The sequence below is a fragment of the Athalia rosae genome, chromosome 4 (assembly GCF_917208135.1).
Source record: "Athalia rosae chromosome 4, iyAthRosa1.1, whole genome shotgun sequence".
Taxonomy (NCBI): domain Eukaryota; kingdom Metazoa; phylum Arthropoda; class Insecta; order Hymenoptera; family Athaliidae; genus Athalia; species Athalia rosae.
In genome coordinates, this window is record NC_064029.1 from 10,571,540 (window position 1) to 10,591,379 (window position 19,840).

Consider the following 19,840-nt stretch of genomic DNA (forward strand, 5'->3'; position numbering starts at 1 on the left):
ATGTACGAATATCGTTTGTAAAATTTCGAATTTTTACCGCCATTTTCCGGTCGATTGAGGGGTGGTTTCCCTCCGCGAACCTGTACTATCGATAGAAACGAAGGTAAAAACGGTGAAGTTTCTATTCAAGAGAACATGTCAATTTCGCGTGAAATAAAAAATTAATGAGTAGTATGGACTCAGGTATTGTTTGTTTAACAATCACTGCATAGTGCGTAGTATTCCTCTCGGAATACCCTGCTTGCAGGATGCAGATGATTTTTCAGGGTGGTGGTCCATTGATTCAGATGAATATAAATAAACAGGGATGCTGTGACGTGATTATCGCGTGTGAGTCGTTTATTTTTTGAGATAAAAAAACAAGCTGTAAACTCAATTGATACAAGTATGAAACTTCTTCATTGTTATTTGTAATGAATTTGAAACTATCGTTATTTTAACAGTTCATTTGAGAGTAAAGCGAAAATTGCGGATCATCATTGTCCACACCCTAGAAATTAAGTATTATAACAAAGATACTGCGACAAAAAGCTGTCATGAATCGGTGCATATTTCGATTGACTGAAAATACGGCTATATCGGTGCAAGATTTAAATATTACGTATGAATTATTTAACAATTGAGTGGCTTTAAAATCAACGAAATCCTAAACAACGAATGAATAAATTCGTGTAGATGTATGCTACGGAAATACATGATAATTACGACAAAATAACCGAATGACATATACAATATATGTATATTTTACCATGCATGGCATTAGAAAAATAATCTAGATAAATATGAAAGTTCTTTTACGAAACATTTAGCAAAATTTTACATCCACTTTAAAAATTGATCGCGGGGGCATTTAAGTGAATATAAGCGTATCGCCGAATTGTGAAAATGGACCATATAAGTGAGTTTGACATAAGACTTGAAAAAGAGGCCTACTATGCTGGGGAGACCATACACGGTCATGTCATTTTACATACGACTGAAAATTTCAAATTGAGGTGTAAGTATTTTTCACATTTTTCGAATTCCATTATTTGAATAGTAAATATAGTCTTTGAAATCCCATTTTTTACATTGAAATTAATGATTCTAGCCATCAGAGTATCGCTGCGTGGCCAAGCCCATGCGGAATGGAAAATACTCGTCAGTGGTGATAGACGAAGTGTTAAAGATGATCAATATTTTGTTGATGACAGACTGGTGATATGGGGCCAAGGTTGTATTATTCATTATTTCATATTTTTCTTTTTGGTTATATAATATGACTGTAATATCTTGTAGATTCCTCAGAAGGTTCTGTGCCAATCTTACCTCGTGGAAAACATCAGTTTCCATTCAGATTCAATTTACCTGAGAGTGCTTTACCATGTAGTTTTGAATCTCGTACTGGCTGTATTCGATACTATGTAAAGGCCACAGTGGATCGACCTTATGCGAGTCCACCGCAAGGTCTTAAATATTTCACACTAATCGGACCCCACATAGACTGTATGGATGAACAATATCTGGTACCAATAGATGTATAATTATCATGTATTTTCATATAACACTTTATAAAGTTTCTCTGTGACTTGAATACTATCATGAAACTATTTTTAAAAAGATCCTTAAAGTTGACCATAATGTTTGTTACTTTTTGTTTCGTCTAGAAACCAATGGTTGGAAATGAAATATATGCTTCCTGCTGTTTTTGCTGCACTCGTAATCCAGTTGAACTAAGTGCTCAATTAGAGAGAAGTGCTTACGTTTCTGGGGAAAGCATTAAATTACGTGCTGCAATTGACAACAAAGGTTTAGAGAAGGCTTGGTTGAAGGTTAAATTAACGCAGGTGAATCAATGTTGAATACACTTATAAACTTTAAATCTGCATTCCACAACTTATTTATCGTTTCATCAAATATGATCCATCATTTAATTTGCTTCCATATCATCTTGTATTAATGGTAAGCACAAAAATTTACAGTATGTAGAATTTTTTATCGATCGCGGAGTGCTTGGAACTAGTAGAGAACAACAAAAAATGGTCTTAGAGTACAAGGGTGATCCAGTTCATCCTGGCTCAACCATGAAATGGGATTCTGGTAAGACCATGGTGCTCCCTGTGTGTCCACCTACATTGATTGGAGTCTGCCGACTTATACAAATATACTATGTTCTGAAGGTAAGCAATACCTCCAATTCGGTTGTTTAGATAACTACACAAATCTATAGATTGTAGTCATTTGCAAAATCTGAGTTTATATCATCTATGGAAGGGATCATTAATTTGCTCCAAAATTTAATTTAATATTTTACAGGTCAGTGTAGAATTTGAAAAAGCGGGAGAAGATCTACAAATGCATTTTCCATTAACAGTTGCAACTGTGCCATTCAGAATACCGAACAGCATTCATCAACCACAAATCAAATATGGTATGCATCCAGTAATAGGACGGAATATTTCTGTATTTTTTTTAGGATCATAGGGGAAAATGAATTGAAGTTGTGAATCTGCAGTGCGAAAATATTTGATCATACATATGTATATTTATATTTGTGACTTTTTGTTATAGACGTTGCAGCTGAACAAGTTGAAGGAGGTTGTTATATAGGACCAGAATTTTTGCTAGGTCAAGTCTATGATGGATCTGATGTAACGCAACCATCTGCATTGGTCTTGTACAGGCCCGTTTACGTTTGCACTACAAATGATTGGAGAGGTCACGGACATTAATACAAATAAATGATTAATGGTCTTATGAAGTTTTCAGGGTAATATATATGAATGTCGTGCAATTAAGAACATTCAATTTTCTATTGAATCCAAAATTATGAACCGACTGAATTTTTACGTTTCTAGCGTTATTTTTCATAGTAGTAAACAGACAGATTGACGTTTGACTTAGCAGAAAAGCAAAAGCTGTAGTAAATAACGTTTGAATATGAATATTACTACGTAATTGGAAGTGAGCTAACACCCCCTGTGATTTGAAAAATGTAAAGTTTTTTCAAATTTACAGTACCAAAATATACATGTCATTATGCTACATGTCATGTATCCAGTACGTTTTTTATTAATCTTGAAAAGTTTGTTTATAACGTAATTGTCGTTGATTGAATATATTTTATATTACGTACAACGCAATGAAACGGTTGCAATAATGATAGATGTTGGGCGTACTCATGAAATGTTTATACATAGATATATCAATAGAAACAGTGATCCCATGTACTTTGAAAGAAATTGCAGATTTTTTGACTATCCCAAAAACAAATACCTCGGAATCTTAAGATATTTATAGCAGGTTATGCACTGCATTTTGTGACTGCGCTGAGAATAGATACGCCTATGTGAAAATAGAATGTTATCAGCCACCTCAGAATGACAATACAAACCATGAACCGTGTAATAGTTCTAGATAGCTGCTAGCTCCAAAGACATATTGGTCTAAAATATTTCAAATGTAAATGATAAATGGTATTTAGTTTTGGAGTATGAGTAATAGTAATAGTCCTAATGCATTTAATTTTGAAGTAGCAAAAAAATCAAGTTCAGTATTTGTATTTAAATGCCATTAAACAGTCTACAATTAGGATGTGACGTCCTCAAGATCTTCTGACAGCAATAGTTGCACACATCTTGGACTTCAGGTTCAAAAGTAAGTGCGTATGACTTATGGTATAAACAATCATGTGGTGGTTGTGATTGAAAGAGTTTAAGAACATTACTCGATTTTTTTTTACTTTAAATAAACTGTGACGCAGTTCATTGTTGCATAAAAGTAGGGAGTTTATACAAACAATGAAAAGTATTTACATTGACGGAAAGTCTCCTTAGCATTACAGCCACCTTTTTCTTTGAAATATCGTGTTTAAAGATGAGAATCCAATAGAAAATCTGTAACGTGAACATTTTAGAAACAAGAGGCTGAAATATCTTGGCCTCTAGAAAAATTTCAACAAAAAGTATTGCCTGGTTATCCGTAGTCATTATGCGTTCTGTGTTGAGAATATACAACGGTGTGCAATTATATTGAGTGTTAGGTTTAAGTCCCTGGAGTCTAGATCACTTTACATTGTACTCTACCAAAGACAAATTTATAATGAAAGACGTTATATATGAATGTATGTTCAATCATATAATATAAATTATATACTGCAAATATATATTTATTCATCAGTAAAATATAGTATCATATTTATTAAAAACAATAAGATGAATAACGAACTTGGCATTAGTAGTATTTTAAATGTTACATTTATAAAGTTTCAAATACCCTACAATAATAAACATGTATTGATTATGAGCTTGTTATTTTAAATGGAATTCGTGAAAAACAAACAAATAAGGTTACACAAATGCATTTCAGAGAATAAAAAATCATTTTTATTGTATTCACTTATGTCCAAGTAGAAAACGTAACATCACATTTGTTATCAATGTATTTACATGAATCAATGGAAAGTTCCCTCCAAAACTGAACTGATCCTTAGATTACATCCTAAACTGTACAGTCCAAAACTGAAGTGGTTCTGCAGTACATTAATGACACATGGCCTATATTAGGTAACTTATCAACAAAAAGCTTAGGAAAAACAGAAATTGCAAGATTTTACTGTTATTGGAAAATTTTGAATATCACCGATCCATTGATAATATTCTGTATCGGGATATTTACAAAAATTGAAAACAGGTACTACTTCAATCAAAGATCCAAAATAATCATTTCTCAGGTTGGTCATTTCCAATATTTTTAAACAAGGCTTCTTTGTAGTTAATGACAGACTAAAAAAGACAATTTTATTGAGTAGATAATTTTTCATACTGCATTCAGTGGTAAGAGGTTATGCGAATATGTCAAAAATAGTTAATCTTTCTTGATGTACCATTGTGACTAACAAAACAACTCACTACGTAAACAGCACTATAACTTCTCTATCAACGATTACTTGCAGCAATAGATCTGCCAATACTTGCTCACGTACTGCAATATGTTGATCAAATTTGAAACATGAAAACCCGCACTAATTAAACTCAGTAGTTGCAACTTATGTAAGAAAGACAGAAGAAAAATACCCATTGTATCTAGGAACAGAAATTTCACATCACTTCCATACTGTTCTGTGTATTTTCAGTAAAACCTAAGGTGGATGTGGGGGCATCTTGTGTTGTTTCCTCCATAGTTTGTTCTGCCATACTGTCAGACAAGTTAGTACCGGTAGAATTGACTCCATCATCCCAATTTATTTTGAATCGAGTAACTCGTGGCTTGTCTCCAAGTATATTTCTCTGTACTTTTTCAAACAAGGGTTGAGTTGGAGGATTTTCGCGCAGTTCAGTGTCTGTATATTCATTATTGATGAAATAACCCACTCGAACAAACTCATGCCCTCGATAAGAACAGGTTAATAGCACTACAGTAACTCCTAAGGCATCATTGACAGGAATTCGACTGACGTCAGGTGGGTCAGCCTGTTTGTAAAATCATAGTATCAAAATTTCATCAAAACTACATGATTAGGATGAGTTGAATAACGTTGTCAAGTCAATAATAAATTTTTACCTGAAACACGAACATGTGTCTTCCTTCAGGGATAGGACCAACATAGATTGTATCAAGAACTTGATCAAATTCTTCTGACTCCGCACTGCCGACGTAAATCATTTTCCATTCCAAATCTGTGAAAAATAATTCATGAAAGAAATTGAACTTTTTTTTTTTACGAAAAGGTATTATTAATAACACAATGAAAATGAACGCGCTATTGTTTGAAGTAAATATTATCGCTGACTGAAGTCAGCATATTTAGAATGAAGAACAACCAAATATTTCAGGGCAGAACATTAGCGAAAAGACAGGACTAATCCGAACAATGCGAAAACTGACATAACCTTCAGGGTGTTATGCATGTCCTAAAACTTAAACATAACGAATTTGGTTTTGCCAGATAAACGAAAAGGTCATACCTTCTTTGAGTTCTTCGATACATTCAAATGTGACTTCGAATTGAAAGGGATTCAGGAATGGTGAGGGATTATCCAATACAGCCACATTTGCAAGTTGTACCTTAGCCATTATTATTAGTTTTCCAGAAGCGTAGTAACTGAATCTGAGCACAATACAATTAACCAATTCGTTTGGTCAAGTCTTACTCCTTGTGTTAACGCGAATAATTAATAAAACTATAGGATTCTTGCTGAAATTATAATAGATTTAGTGAGCAAACATTTGTTTCGCGGGACTTCGAGGTTGGCTTGGCGGCAAGTGAGATGAAATACATATCCGTAATGCGACGTCGTGAAACTGAACGCAGTCAAACCTGGTCAAACTGTTATTGGCGGTCGAAACATTTCCTACCTTTTTCCGGGGGTGTTCCTAGCTATTTTCCTATAGCAATTATTTTTGGTTGTGAGGTCTCTTTCAGGAATGGCGCTCGCCGCGGTTCTCAAAATTCATTGAACTTCTATTCTTCATTTTAGACAGCTAATTCAAATGGTATGAAATTCTGAAACTTCAGATGACTTATAATTGTGGCTTACAAACATTGGAACAAACGTACAGACTGACAATTATCTGTCAAATCAGCTGTTTATTCATGGAAATTTGGCATGAATAGAGTGTAGCTCCGTTGGTTCAGTTGTGTAGATTAGAACTAACCACTAAACGCAACCGTCTGAATGAAGTAATTTCCGGCTCTCACGAGAAGACCCCGCGAAAGACAAATCAAAAAATAATGTCATCGACAAATTGACAGATCCACGAATTTCATCTAAAGGATGAAATCGCAATCGCGTACATTGATTTTGATTTATTTGTAGTTATTGTCATTACAACAACACCACCCTCAAATTATTTGCAAGTTTAAAGGGTAAATTCTATTCGAGGTCGGGTTTGGTATTTGTTTTGACGTACTCCTTTTAAGGGTGACGTCCGTTTTTGCGCACGCCTACTGCGCACACGGCTACATTTCGTCGACCATAAAAATTTCCCAGTAAAGAAAAGATTTGTAGTGGAAAAGTTGAGACGTAAGTAAACATTTGCTAAATAATGCAACATTTCTACTGTAAATTATTTTGGAAAAATTCTCACCCTCGCGCAAGTCACTGAAATTGTTGAGGGTTTCAAAATGAAATTAAAAAAATTTGCCACTAAAAAGATGAAATTAAGGTTAAAACAGTCAGCTCCCAGGGTCCCCAGAAAAGGTTTCCTGGGAAATTGTAGAAATTGGATAGTTTACATCTAAGGTTCGTGGGAGTGGCCGTCTATGACTTTTGTTCACATATCATTATAACGAAAAATTAATTTTACAAAACTCCTAGGCCAGTTTGCGCGTTCATTTGCTATACCGATTTTCAGACATCCCTTCGGTACAAGTTTCAGGGCGTTCATAACGTAACACGATGAAATAATAATATGATGACTAATTTTACCTCATTTCATTTGCGATATTCATAAGCTGTCGCGAATCTTTCCAGTTAATGTTATTCGCTCACATTACCTCGCCCCTACCTCCCTCATTTTTCCACCCAACCTCCCCCCCCTCCCTTCCTTCTTGTCTCTTCACTACTGCATAGTGTTATTCGGTTACCTTCCCCACCCGCCGCGTCATTTACGTGTCACTCCCACTCTATAATTTTCCACCGTTTTCCTATCACCCCTCCTATGCCTATAACATTTCCCATCAGTTTTAACAGCTGTTTACGTTGTCTTAATTCATCTGTGAGTCCTAGATATGTGAAAAACCGTTGATAAAGTATAAACGTTTGTAAAATATATTTGGTAATCAGTTTAGCTATCTTATTACAATAGTGGTATGTTACTAATGTTCAATTTCTCATCGGTATCCTTTGTTTGAGCAACTGACAGTTCCTGTCAATTTTATTGTTCAGCGTTCTGGACTCACCGTATACATATTTATGGTTTGTAGATACTCAAGGAATTTTCAATTGTTAGACACACATATATGTATAAATAAATTAATTAATTAATTATCATGGTGCAACGCTGCAAAAAATTGCAAAGTTTTGTTAAATACTCAATGATACAAACAAACATAAACTGAGTAACTGACTGAAGTTATTTGTTACGAATATAAAATGTCTCTATCAGTTGGTTCTTACGTTTGACTAAATTAGTGCCTTGAGCATGTGCATCTTTGGCAGATAATGATTAAAGCTTAAATCATTGTTGAACTGTTTGAATGAGGAAGTTAATACTCATCTTGCATCAAAGAACTGAAAATGCTTTTATTCTATTCTAATATTGCAATTGAATTTTGTTACTTTACGTATCGAAATACTACATCATAAAATAATTTCTTACAAGAATGACTCACTTTTTTAGTAGGCTCAACTTAATTCATAATTATTACATATTTTGTCTTAGTGTTGTAAATCTTTCGACAGCCTAGTTTTTCAATGTCATAATATGTTTTGTAAACAATATGAATTTCAAAAACTACCCGGTTTGTGCAAACTGATATACTGAACTGTATATTTATAAACAAAGTATTTTTGCTCATGTATAATTCAGCATTTGTTTAATTGGTTTTGTAGGACATGTTGCATAATGATAATATTTTGCTTACTTTCTCCATTAATATCTTGTCCTACTTGATGAAGGTGAGATTAATTCTAGATATAATGTATTTGTCAACAAGAAAAACACATAGGTGGGCTTAGACCCTAATGAATACTAAGGCAATAAGTCTGTACAAAATTGAATGATGTGTCGTGCCCACAATTACAGTATCATGAATTTTTTTTTACAGATAGTCATTGGTACTAGAACATAACCTAGGATCTTGGGCTTCACCATCGGCTTAGTGTGAAAAACATTTGCATAGGTCCTAAACGTGAGTAGATCCATAGTTATTAATCCATGAAAAGTCATGAGTATCATTACGAACTCAATCTATGTATGATTATCAATTTGAAATTCATCATCTCTGAATAATTATTGCTCATTATAGTTCAATGAATCCTGGGTTCGTCAGGCTCAGGTTATTTTGTCGAATGTGAAGTCACGTAATTAAATTCTTTTTATCCCGCTACTAAATATTGAGAATTGGTATATTATTCGGATTTATACTCATGTACAAGTGCATATGTGAACAGAAAGTTCCATAAGGTCTAAGAGGAATCATTAAATATAAATCTATGCTCTGTGGTAGGTCTGCTGTGTTTAAAATTCAAATTTCAAATAGTATGTTACGAGTTGACAATTTTGTAGTTAATTCTCTTCGGGATCGTTTTTTTGTACATACCGTTCAATGATATAGCTATTTAGTTTTACAATTATTAATTTTGTAATCATATGTATCGGAACTGTCCTTGTGGACGTTTGTGTGGGTAAATATTTCGTGAACTGTGGTTATGTGCAATAGTATAAAATCATATGAATCATCAACTTTTTCTGTGTTTGGATTTCAAACTAAGTTACTTCAATCTACATCATTACAATTAGGGATAATTCTTTATTTTACTTGTAGGAACTTTGGGCTTGAGACGAACTTCAATTGTCATCCAAAACTTGTTATCTAAAGTTGCAGTGAAGAGTATGTCTGTGTTAAATCAAAGTGGAGAAGATGCGGTGGAGTGCCCCTTGTGCATGGAACCTTTGGAGGTTGACGATCTAAACTTCTATCCCTGCACTTGTGGTTATCAAATTTGCCGCTTCTGTTGGCACAGAATTCGCACCGATGAAAATGGGCTTTGCCCTGCTTGTCGGAAAGCCTATCCTGAAAATCCTGCTGACTTCAAGCCCCTAACCAAGGAAGAAATTGCAAGGTATGTTGACTTTTGCTCAGTCTTGGACTAAAATCACTCTTAACCTATATTATTAGTTCACTATCAACACATACTTGGAGATTTTATTATCGTCATGATACTTTCAGTTTTAGCTGGTGTCATAATCATGTTTTTCTGTTTATCATTAACCAGCATAATGAGGGATCATTATGCTGGTTAATATTCTTATTCCAAGTGGGAAGGAACTGCTCTGAGGAAAGAAGATGAACATCTCTTTGATTGTCCTGTGCGTCTTCTCATATGTCAGATGTTTGTTTTAGGTTGAAAGCAGAGAAAAGACTGAAGGACCAACAGCGAAAGCAACGAGTAACTGAGAATAGAAAACATCTGGCAAACGTTCGTGTCGTACAAAAAAATCTAGTATTTGTTGTAGGCTTGCCAATGCGACTGGCAGATGCTGATGTGAGTATTAAAAGTCTCGTCAAATCTATGAGATATTAGGAACTAAATTTCATTTTTCAAATGTTTCATTCTTTCTAGGTTCTCAAGCGACATGAGTATTTTGGCAAGTTCGGGAAAATTCATAAAGTTGTCATTAATCAAAGCACCTCCTATGCAGGGTCTCAAGGTCCTAGTGCATCGGCGTATGTCACGTATCAGGTTAGTTCCAGCATGGTTGAGATCCTTTTGAAGTGATTGTTTGACTCGCAATACTCCTCTCTATTCGAATATTAAAAAATATGAAACTATGAAGAGTTTTCTTGAATTTTATCAGCTCGAGTACTTTGAAAACTGATTATGTTAAATTCGTGCGTTAACCTTCTTAGCGGCAAGAGGATGCACTGCGTGCAATAGAAGCAGTGAATAACATATTGGTTGATGGACGGACGGTTAAAACGTCGTTAGGAACCACGAAGTACTGTTCACATTTTATGCGTAATCAAGCATGTCCGAAACCCGATTGTATGTACCTCCATGACTTTGGCGATCAAGAAGCATCGTTTACAAAGGAAGAAATGCATCTAGGCAAGCACCAGGAGTATGAGCGTAAACTTGTACAGTCACTACACGCTCATGCATCTGCGTTACAACGGTAAATTACCATTATTCAACCATGTGTTTTGATATATGAATACAAACCTGTGGACATTTGTAATATTGTGTGATTTTGACCTTTCTGATCAAGTGTCCAAGAATGATGTGCTCTTCAAACAAAAGACATTTTTTCCTTTTACAGAAAACCAACGCCATCGCCACCAGTGACAGGTAGCACAGTTCGGGAAAATGGTACGGCGAATCCACAAACAAAAGAGGCATGGCCATCGTTACAACCTGGACAGACTAATAGTATGTTGAATATATAATCTTTTTTGATTGCTCTGAATAAAATTAGTCTGTCCATGACTCTCAAATAATGAGATGACTTTCACAGATTGGCTAAAACAAGCTAGAATCATGAAAAAGAGTTCGATTCAAATACAGTAGTCAGGTTATGATTCAGAAACGTTGCTTATTCGTGAATTTTAGATGTCTAGTTTCGAACTTTAATTTGACATGTTTCGAAACTTCTAATAGGTACACAAACAAATAGTAAAGAACCGTCTCCAGCAATAAATACGCTGGTGCAGCAGTCCAATGGCACAAACGGAAGTGCGAGTCTACAGAACCACACAGCTGCGACAATAAATCAACAAAATAATAACAATAAGGGTGAAGGAGGTCTGAGTCGCAGAGGCAAAAGTAATAGCGAAAGTAAGGCACAGGCCGCACGCAACAAACATAAAAACTCACAGAACAAGGAAAAACATGGAGTTCGGACAACTTCTCGATCTGAATCAAATTCAACAAATGGTCAAACTAGTTTACAGATGTCGAGTTCTTTGCAAACAGAGTCTCGGAATTCTTCAATCGATTCAGTTGATGAAAACACACAGAAACCGAATACTAGGAGTCAAATGGATCAACACAATACACAAGTTAAAGATCAAAACCCATCAGAATTCCAGAACGACGAAGCAAAAATCAATGGAGTTTTAGAGAATGGCGAAATGAGTCAATCTGAAAGCGATAGTGATCCACCAAGAGAAGGTAGTACACCAGCCAGTATAGTTTCCAGCACCGAAGAATCTACCCATCACAATACTGGGTTGGTGGATTCCGAAGAAATGGGCAATGTAGCTGTGTTAGGTGAGTTCTTTATACTCGCCGTTATTTCTGTCTGTCTCGATTGTTTTTTATTGAACTGAATTCTGTTGCTAGAGTCTCCGCGATAAACTTTACTCTGGCATACAGGGTTTTCAATAGACGGATTCAATGATAGTTCAGAATAATGCTATATCAAAGTTACTATAGTTTTTTTAATATCCGCACAACTTACACAATAACGTATATGCCTTATAACCTATATACTTACATTTTTTTTCATTTAATGAACTGGTCGCAGGACACTGGTAAACCATCTAATTTACGCGACATAGTCAATCATTGTGATTACGAAATACTATCTCGAACGATACATGTATTTTGCAGTATTGTGTATTGGTACCGCTCCAAATAGGGTTTTTTTTTTCTTTGTTATGAATTCGGTTGTTTTTTAGTTTTAAAGGGAAGTGGAAAATAATTGTGATTCTCAATTATCCATAAATCTGAAAGAAAAATTACAATGTCTCTAATAGTGATATATTTATACAGGTACACGTTTTTTATAATAGGATCTCATTATTTCTGAGTAGATCTGATGAACTTTTTTCGTTCCTATAAAATTGATAAAATTGATCTTTAAATACGCTTTTTTACTCAATATGTATGAAGTTTCTATTATTTCTTAATGAACAGTATTCCTTTTCACTGTTATCAGCTTCGTACCTATATGAAAAATCATCCTTTTACTAACATTGGGGAGGGTGAAGAACTGACGTAATATTTAGGTATACTTTGACAAACCCATTCAATATTTTGAATATAACGAAAAAATGACACTGATTTTACCAAAGCTTTTGGGTTTCTAGCAACACTCAGTATAATAAACACTTAGTATTTAAAAATGGTCTCTCGTGATAAAGTATAACAAGCACTTGATTCAAAAGAAATGAATCAAAAACACAATTTAGTATATTCCGATACTTGAAGAAATTCGCCTAAAACTAACAGTATTCAATTTTTCAAATTACAGTTTGTAATTGAATAAATTGTGTTTGTTTTTGAAAAAACATTGAGTAGTCGCTGTATGCAGCATGTTCTGGGTGGAATTTTTTTTTCCATAACACAAAGAATTGTAACTAATATGCTTTAGCTCCTTGCATCTCACGTATTGGGATGGAAATCAAAAGGCACATGATTGTTCAATTACAAACTTTTGACGATCTTTTCTTCCCACTCTGCTGATTTCTTTGATCATAAATGGAAATTTCGTATTTTTGACCAGCGTCACGCTTTCACTCTTGGCAAAAATATCAAAAATATCTGGGATCTGTTAAAAATGATGCCCAATTTAATCTTCTAAAGTTACAAGTATTATATATTATTTAATAATCATACCTATCAGTGTGCTTCAATGTAGGTCTTATGATCTAAATAGTCAAAAAACACTGCCACACCATACATAAATGTGTGTTTTAAGAGTAATACTTATGCCAAGTGCCTATCGAATAGTGTAGAATGATACGTACTATAAAAATATAATATGCCAAAATAAAGAGAGTTAATCAGAAAATTGATCGTGTTATGTCTTCGTGTGTGCTTATTTTTATCCTACACAGAGAATAGGCTAGTTAGATAACGCGGACCTTTGCCCAGAAAATCGTAAAATTTGTGAGATTTTAGTGAGTAAATTTCTTTTTTTTTAATAAGTTTGTCAGGTAAGTATTGAAAGTAGATAGAAATTCTTTTGGTATTTCTAAGAATCTCTATCAACTTCCATATACGGCCAACAATATTTGCTATCTATCATTGAAATCGCCATCTATATTATTACTAATCTCCTTTTTAATTCTGGTAATAACGAAAGAATTTAAAAAATTGAGTACTGAAAATTTGAAATTTAATTCTAGATAGTGAGCGTAAGAACAGCAAATTGTTTTTTAATACATTGACAATGAAATAAAAATGTGTCACACACACAGACACGCACAGTGAAATACTTAGAACTTATTATTATAATCATCTTAAAAATTAGATGCAGAATTTTGCCATAATAATTATATTCTACAAAATGTTTCTGCAATGGTGACATCTAGTAGTTGTTCTTATCAAATCCATTGTTTTTTAAAATAACAAATTTCACCTTTTACACATTTCCAAACATTTGACAATTATTAGAATGTTGAAAGTGTTTCATAGCACTCATATCTGGAATTCACAGCAGTACTAAAATCTCAACAAAACAAAGGTTCTCAGTCTTCTTTCATTCAACAATTGTTCTATTGTTTTATATAACGGTAGTTCTCTGGGCAAAGATCCCTTCAATAGCTGTAAAGCATCTAAAATATCCGAGCATGTTAACAAAGTCCTGGAAAATGACAGGAAAAAGTATTTTGGTATCATTTTTTTGGAGCTGTTTATTCTGGCATTCTGGAGGAACCTTAAAACAAGTAGATCGCATCTCGTAGTGTAGCGGTTGTACGTGTCGTGTCTAGGTACTTCTCCAGCAAGCACTACTTCATCCCAAGGCCTCTCGCAACAACTACCACCTGGTCTACATGTGCATAATGGTGCATCCCAAATACAACTGAATCATCGGTCCATCTTCCAAACGGACAACAACAGCTTTTTTAGTTCGAATACCTTTCAGAAAGTATCATCAACCGTTTCCACACCACCCACGTCACAAACTGGTATGCATAACGATAATTCTTAATTCATACTCATAAGCTATTAGTTCTAATTATGAAAATACTATTAAGTTAGTAATGCCAGGCAGTCTAGTATGCTCACTTTATTGAGCAATCATCAAAAATGGTTCCTGGTGTCAATTATGATGAAATAATTCTAATTGTTGAATTGATGCATGAATTCTAATGTTCTGCTCATCACTTTCTGTCCACTTATGTATATTTAATTTTTGAAATTGCCAATAGACCTTACCGAGATTTTTTTTTTTCTTTATTTCATCAACAGGCAGCACAAGTTTGGATTGGATGAGTACAGGATTGGTATCTATACCTGACTCCTTACCTACGGTACACTCTAGCGAAGATTGGCAAGCTGCTTTTGGATTCCAACCTGAAGCTTCTCAAGCAAATTCCGCAACCCATAAGCCAAGTCCATCGACTTCACCAAGTATCTCATTCAATCCTGAGGAATATATGGATGGGGAGATCTACGCTAACTCAAGATGTGCTGCTCTGGCAGAAAATGCCACTTCGTTTGCATCCAGTTTTCTGACGGACTCACCAGCATCTAAATTTATGGCTGATTTTCAACAAAATTCGCTGCGTCAAAGGCTTGTGATGCAGGTAATTATCTTAAATATGAATTGAAAAAAAAAGTTATAAGTAAATTCCTCTCATTCAACTAGGCTCAACAAAATCAGGAGAATTGTGATTATATTAAACAAAATGGTCAAGCCACGTTGGACGAGCTACACAAACATCACAGTGAAGTTAGTACAGAGATAAAGGCTGATGATGACTTAGGCTTTGATCCTTTTCACGAAACTCAGAAAGCATTAGCTGAATTAATGGAAAATGAGATGCAGCTGCAACAACAGAGACTCTTTCAGCAACAACAACAACAGCAAAGGGATCGGGAAAAACAAAGCAGAGTACAACAACAAGGTCTTACAGGTTTAGGACCCCAACATTTTCCACAGGTCAGAACGTTTATTAGTACCTAGATTTCACTCTGCCCGTTATGATCTAATCATACAAATTTACAAAATATTAAGATTAGTAATCAATTCTTTAATTTAGTCATTGCTATTTTATTGTTGACGCATGTCATTTTTATATCGATAATTTGTTTGCATATTGATATATGATTCTCTTGAATATCTGGTATAGGTGGCACACATTGCTCATTTGCATCAACAGGCACAACACATCCAGAATCTTCAGGCATTACAATCACATTCCCTGTTATCGCGACTCCCATCAAATTTGATACCTCCTAGTGGTAGTCAGAGCCCTGTGCCGACGACAGCAACACCGACCAATCTCGGACAACGTAGTCGTCTACCACCTCCAGGCTTTCCAGGTTCGGCTCCAAATCACATGAACTCCTTTGGTTTGGGTATTCCGCGACCAGCATCGACAAACAATGCTCTTTCCGGTAAATAAACATTAATTGTTAAAGTGTGTGCAATATGATATTTACAGTCAAGTTACATGGGACAATATCCAGTTACTTTAAGCTACATTGAGCATAATAGTTTCAATACCAGCGCAAGGGTGTCATAGAATATGAAAATAATTTATCTCTGAATAATGTTGACTACTGGAAAGCGTACTAAATGTTAGTCTGATGGTTTTTTCCCCACTTCAATCTTTGATGCATCGGAGTAGCTGATATTCACTCAAGCCCTGAATTCCAGTGACAATGAATTTATAGGATGTTTTGAAAATTGTAATGTTACCGCTGTGGAATATCTGGTTTTCTTTCATTGGGCAAACATGAACAGTGGTTAGGACTCATGTTTGTGTTACAGAGTTGCTTATGTCTGCAGGTAGTAAGATACTGCCTTTTATGAGTCACTCATCCGGGGTGCTGTACAATGGAGCCCAACCTCCACCACAGAACACTTTTTTACCAAATGGTGCCCCACTCCTCCGTTCACAAGGTATGAAAAATATTTTTCACTTCAAATCAAATTTCAGCAAATAATTTTTCATTGAATTCATAATCAGTAATGATGAGTTTTACAAGTTATATTTGACATTCAATATTCAGGTGTTGGTAAGTGCGCTGGCGATGCTGTATATAGTTTGAAAGATTGGTGTGAAATCGGCAGTTCGCAGCAGCAATATCACCAACAGGCTTTACATCAAAAAGGAGGTTGGAATAATATCGGACCAATTGCTGACTGGACTTCAATAGACCCAGCAATCGTCAGTTCATCTAGACCAGTTCCCTTCCAGGCTACAGCTACCTGGCAGTTCCCTCATGTTCACTCTCCACATGCAGCCTCTCATGCAACACAACAGGTCTTTACATTATTTCTTACACATCCATTCACATCGATCTCATCGAACCTAAATTAATAATTTTTTATGGCAAATGTCTAACCAGATGAATATTTAATGCCCGTATTCAACTTGTATTGATTTATTAGGAGCCGAATCCTCCTCAACACTGGGCAATGCAACCTCCACCTGGTTTTACTGCACCATCATCTAGTACGCAGCATAATAACCAACAGCCAAGTTCAGCCACACAGTCGCACTCCAAGCTCATCTCTGCTGGATCTGAGGTCGAAAGTAAGTTACTTCACTACTACTATAATGAATGATGCTTATAGTGTTATTACAGAGTATTCTGAAATTGAAATATAATAGGTTCGTTTCATTTTACGATATCAAGTAACGTTTGCTTGGCTATTTCCGTTCAATATTTATAAGTAGGAAAGGGATGAAGAGGCTAAAAGTGTTTGGAAATGGATTGATCAAACTCGAATGACGAATCCATTACGTTTAAATTTGATGATGCAGCAGATAATGAATGGACGTGAAATGAAGTTGTGAAATTATCGCTTGTTGCAGACTTGTAAACATCTTGTGAACTGGCCGACAAACCAAAACCCTACGATATCCAGCAAAAAACATCAGAGTGTAAAGTAGCAGCCTGCATTGGTGATGTACATTTTCTAACTTACGTCTATATCTCTTTCCCAAGAACATTTGATTTGCTTTCATGCTATAAAAAGGGTTTGATGAATTGAAGTGCGTTCCCAGCGAGTCTTCTGGTTTATAATACATACGTTGGTAGTATTCTGCTGATACAAGTAAAACACATTAGAAGTCAATTTTACGCCCAAGTTCTTCTGTATTCTATAGTGTATTTATAATAAAATTTTAACATGGGAATGTCGTTGATTATAAAATAAGTGCTATATTCAAATGATGACTGCACTAAACACTATAAGCAAAATTATCGTTTTAATACGACACTCCCGCACGAGATAAAGACAAGAGAATTCCTTTGAGTACGAACTTACATCCATAGGTGAATGAAGATTGTAATGAGAAGTGAAACATTAAGCTCAATCATTGTTTTTTTAATTAAAATATCAATTCACTGCACGCTTGATTTGAACCAACAAATAGCTAAATTAGCGACCATAGGAATTCAGATCATTGTTCAATTTTTCTCTGTATAATGTATGAACCTCCTACGAGAAACGTCACAAAAGTATTGGCGACAATGTTATCAGCTCATCTTATAACGTTGAACATAGAATAACTTCCTTTTTTATGGATTTTTGAAGCAATATCCTTAGGCTTCCAACGTGACTACTTGTTATCTGTTAGATTTCAGTTGGAAAACGCAATGTTCATATTATAGATTCAGATATTTTTTTTCACCCTGACATTTAAGGCAACCAATTAATATTGCAGTGCTTTTGTAATTTGCATGACCAACAAGGTTACATTTTTGACTGTTATTTTCCGTAGTTGCATACCAAATGGAGCATCGAAATCAACAATTAGTAGCATTAAAAGTAAATTTTAATATTAAGTACAGCTACATATCAGATGCTGTTTCAGCAGGGAAAAGATATAGACGGCTGTATATGGGTTTTGTCAGGTATGGGGATAGTATGTATTTATACAGCATATGTATATGGACATACCTATATGTATACTGTATATTCATGTACAGAATATCTAGAATTTAAATTACAATATTAAGACATTGTAAATTGAGTAACACAGGGCAGTAGCGAATGATTACAAGAAAAAAGTATTTACTCTATATTACTTGGTGCCATAGATATAGAATCGACAGTGGCTCAAACTCACACATTGCTTGGAAGTTACAATACGATTTTGAATAATTTAAACATTACTTTTAGAAAAATTTTAGCCCCCGATGAAGGGGCAGGATTAATGATCACATCACAATCAGAATTCTGGTACCATTCGGATTAAACTTTCTTCCCTGTGTTAAACTCTTAGACAAAGCGTACTGTGCATGAGATGAGGGGTCGGATTGCAAGCAAGTTGGATATTCTGAACGTTAAGGGCAGAAAAACACAATTTGTATTCACGAAGTGCAATTTTCATTTTGATTTGCGCTATTTGAAATTTGCAGGCTGGACGTTAAGGACAGTTGTGCAGTATTGAAAGTTAGCGAACTAAACATGAAGACTTCTTGGAAGCATGGTATTAAACCGACCTAGAAAGAAAATGCGTGCTTTGACATGTAAAGATTGGACAAGCTGCCAACACTTTTTTTTTTAATTAAAAGAAGGTACGGCACAGTCACCAATTTGTATAAAATGATTGAAATAAAATAATAAAAGGCGGTGTCTAATTATTAATAATATTATATAAACTGAAACTACAAAAATATTAAATGAGCGCTCGAGCGATTCTGACGGTTAACGTCAGGTCGCTGAAAAATAGACACGCAATTGTGAATGAATGAAAAAGGATTAAAATATGATTATAACGAATTTATTGATTGATTTGAGGTAATCGAAAAATATACGATATGCGAGAGCAAAAAATAAATCGATTAATCGCAATTTTCCTTTGATGTACCTGCTTTGCTTCACAGTGTGAGGACGATTAACTCAAATGTAGTGTTAGTTTCCATAGTCCACTTCTAAAAACTCTAGCATTTATGAAGAACCATTCAAAAATAGGGTGATTAATCTTTGGAATCAATCTACGGTAAACATGTTCTTCGTGTAATGGGGCCTTATTTCATTACTAGCTGAGCCGGCCACGCGTTGCTGTGGCTCAGTTTATGATACATTATTACAATTCTCAAAGGGATCTCTAATTTTTCGCAAAATATATTACAGCCTATGTTACTCACTAACAGAAAAGCTTTCTTTTGGTGAAAATTTTTTCAAATCGATTCAGTAGTTTTTGAGACGAACAACTTTTCTCTCTTTATGATATTGGTATAGACACATAGATATAAATGAGCCAAGTATTCAAACGTCATTC

General features: G+C 34.8%; 3 protein-coding genes across 11 annotated transcripts; 2 read left to right on the forward strand and 1 right to left on the reverse strand.

Moving 5' to 3' along the window:
* Positions 1–25: 25 nt before the first annotated feature.
* On the forward strand, positions 26–4,163 carry LOC105693049 (arrestin domain-containing protein 3-like). 3 transcript variants are annotated; one of them, XM_048653813.1, is made up of 7 exons: positions 26–997; positions 1,091–1,213; positions 1,279–1,517; positions 1,647–1,826; positions 1,962–2,159; positions 2,296–2,410; positions 2,551–4,163. In XM_048653813.1, exons 1-7 carry the CDS (start codon positions 886–888, stop codon positions 2,709–2,711), a joined length of 1,128 nt encoding a protein of 375 aa, XP_048509770.1. In that variant the 5' UTR covers positions 26–885; the 3' UTR covers positions 2,712–4,163. The 3 variants fall into 3 exon arrangements, with proteins under 3 accessions (XP_048509770.1, XP_012268129.1, XP_048509771.1); XM_012412706.3 differs by having other exon boundaries at positions 1,279–1,505; XM_048653814.1 differs by having other exon boundaries at positions 1,288–1,517.
* A 178-nt stretch (positions 4,164–4,341) lies between these two features.
* On the reverse strand, positions 4,342–6,310 carry LOC105692796 (histone chaperone asf1). Its single transcript, XM_048653828.1, has 3 exons — positions 5,946–6,310; positions 5,542–5,657; positions 4,342–5,450 (listed from the first exon to the last, which is right to left on the reverse strand). The coding sequence occupies exons 1-3, from the start codon at positions 6,052–6,054 to the stop codon at positions 5,079–5,081; spliced, it is 597 nt and encodes a 198-aa protein (XP_048509785.1). The 5' UTR covers positions 6,055–6,310; the 3' UTR covers positions 4,342–5,078.
* A 563-nt stretch (positions 6,311–6,873) lies between these two features.
* Positions 6,874–19,400, forward strand: LOC105692727 (TPR-containing protein DDB_G0280363). 7 transcript variants are annotated; one of them, XM_048653792.1, is made up of 16 exons: positions 6,877–7,004; positions 8,750–8,833; positions 9,470–9,767; positions 10,049–10,190; positions 10,269–10,388; positions 10,556–10,821; positions 10,966–11,075; positions 11,304–11,915; positions 14,363–14,560; positions 14,844–15,181; positions 15,244–15,537; positions 15,758–15,995; positions 16,372–16,503; positions 16,614–16,867; positions 16,996–17,140; positions 17,423–19,400. In XM_048653792.1, the coding sequence occupies exons 3-16, from the start codon at positions 9,538–9,540 to the stop codon at positions 17,428–17,430; spliced, it is 3,087 nt and encodes a 1,028-aa protein (XP_048509749.1). In that variant the 5' UTR covers positions 6,877–7,004; positions 8,750–8,833; positions 9,470–9,537; the 3' UTR covers positions 17,431–19,400. The 7 variants fall into 7 exon arrangements, 6 of the variants coding, with proteins under 6 accessions (XP_048509749.1, XP_048509750.1, XP_048509751.1 ...); XM_048653793.1 differs by having other exon boundaries at positions 6,878–7,004; positions 15,728–15,920; XM_048653794.1 differs by having other exon boundaries at positions 6,878–7,004; positions 15,728–15,920; positions 16,390–16,503.
* Positions 19,401–19,840: the final 440 nt, after the last annotated feature.

What these genes read in the sequence shown, in the direction of transcription:
- LOC105693049 (XM_048653813.1), top strand. Translation starts at nt 886, where the DNA reads ATGGACCATATAAGTGAGTTTGACATAAGACTTGAAAAAGAGGCCTAC. An exon ending in TGAAGGTTAAATTAACGCAG is followed by an intron (nt 1,827 to 1,961) that starts GTGAATCAATGT and finishes AAAAATTTACAG; the next exon opens with TATGTAGAATTTTTTATCGA. An exon ending in AAATATACTATGTTCTGAAG is followed by an intron (nt 2,160 to 2,295) that starts GTAAGCAATACC and finishes AATATTTTACAG; the next exon opens with GTCAGTGTAGAATTTGAAAA.
- LOC105692796 (XM_048653828.1), bottom strand. Translation starts at nt 6,054, where the DNA reads ATGGCTAAGGTACAACTTGCAAATGTGGCTGTATTGGATAATCCCTCA. An exon ending in TATCGAAGAACTCAAAGAAG is followed by an intron (nt 5,658 to 5,945) that starts GTATGACCTTTT and finishes TATTTTTCACAG; the next exon opens with ATTTGGAATGGAAAATGATT. An exon ending in GACACATGTTCGTGTTTCAG is followed by an intron (nt 5,451 to 5,541) that starts GTAAAAATTTAT and finishes TTTTACAAACAG; the next exon opens with GCTGACCCACCTGACGTCAG.
- LOC105692727 (XM_012412134.4), top strand. Translation starts at nt 9,538, where the DNA reads ATGTCTGTGTTAAATCAAAGTGGAGAAGATGCGGTGGAGTGCCCCTTG. An exon ending in ACAACCTGGACAGACTAATA is followed by an intron (nt 11,076 to 11,303) that starts GTATGTTGAATA and finishes AACTTCTAATAG; the next exon opens with GTACACAAACAAATAGTAAA. An exon ending in GACAAACAATGCTCTTTCCG is followed by an intron (nt 15,996 to 16,371) that starts GTAAATAAACAT and finishes TTTGTGTTACAG; the next exon opens with AGTTGCTTATGTCTGCAGGT.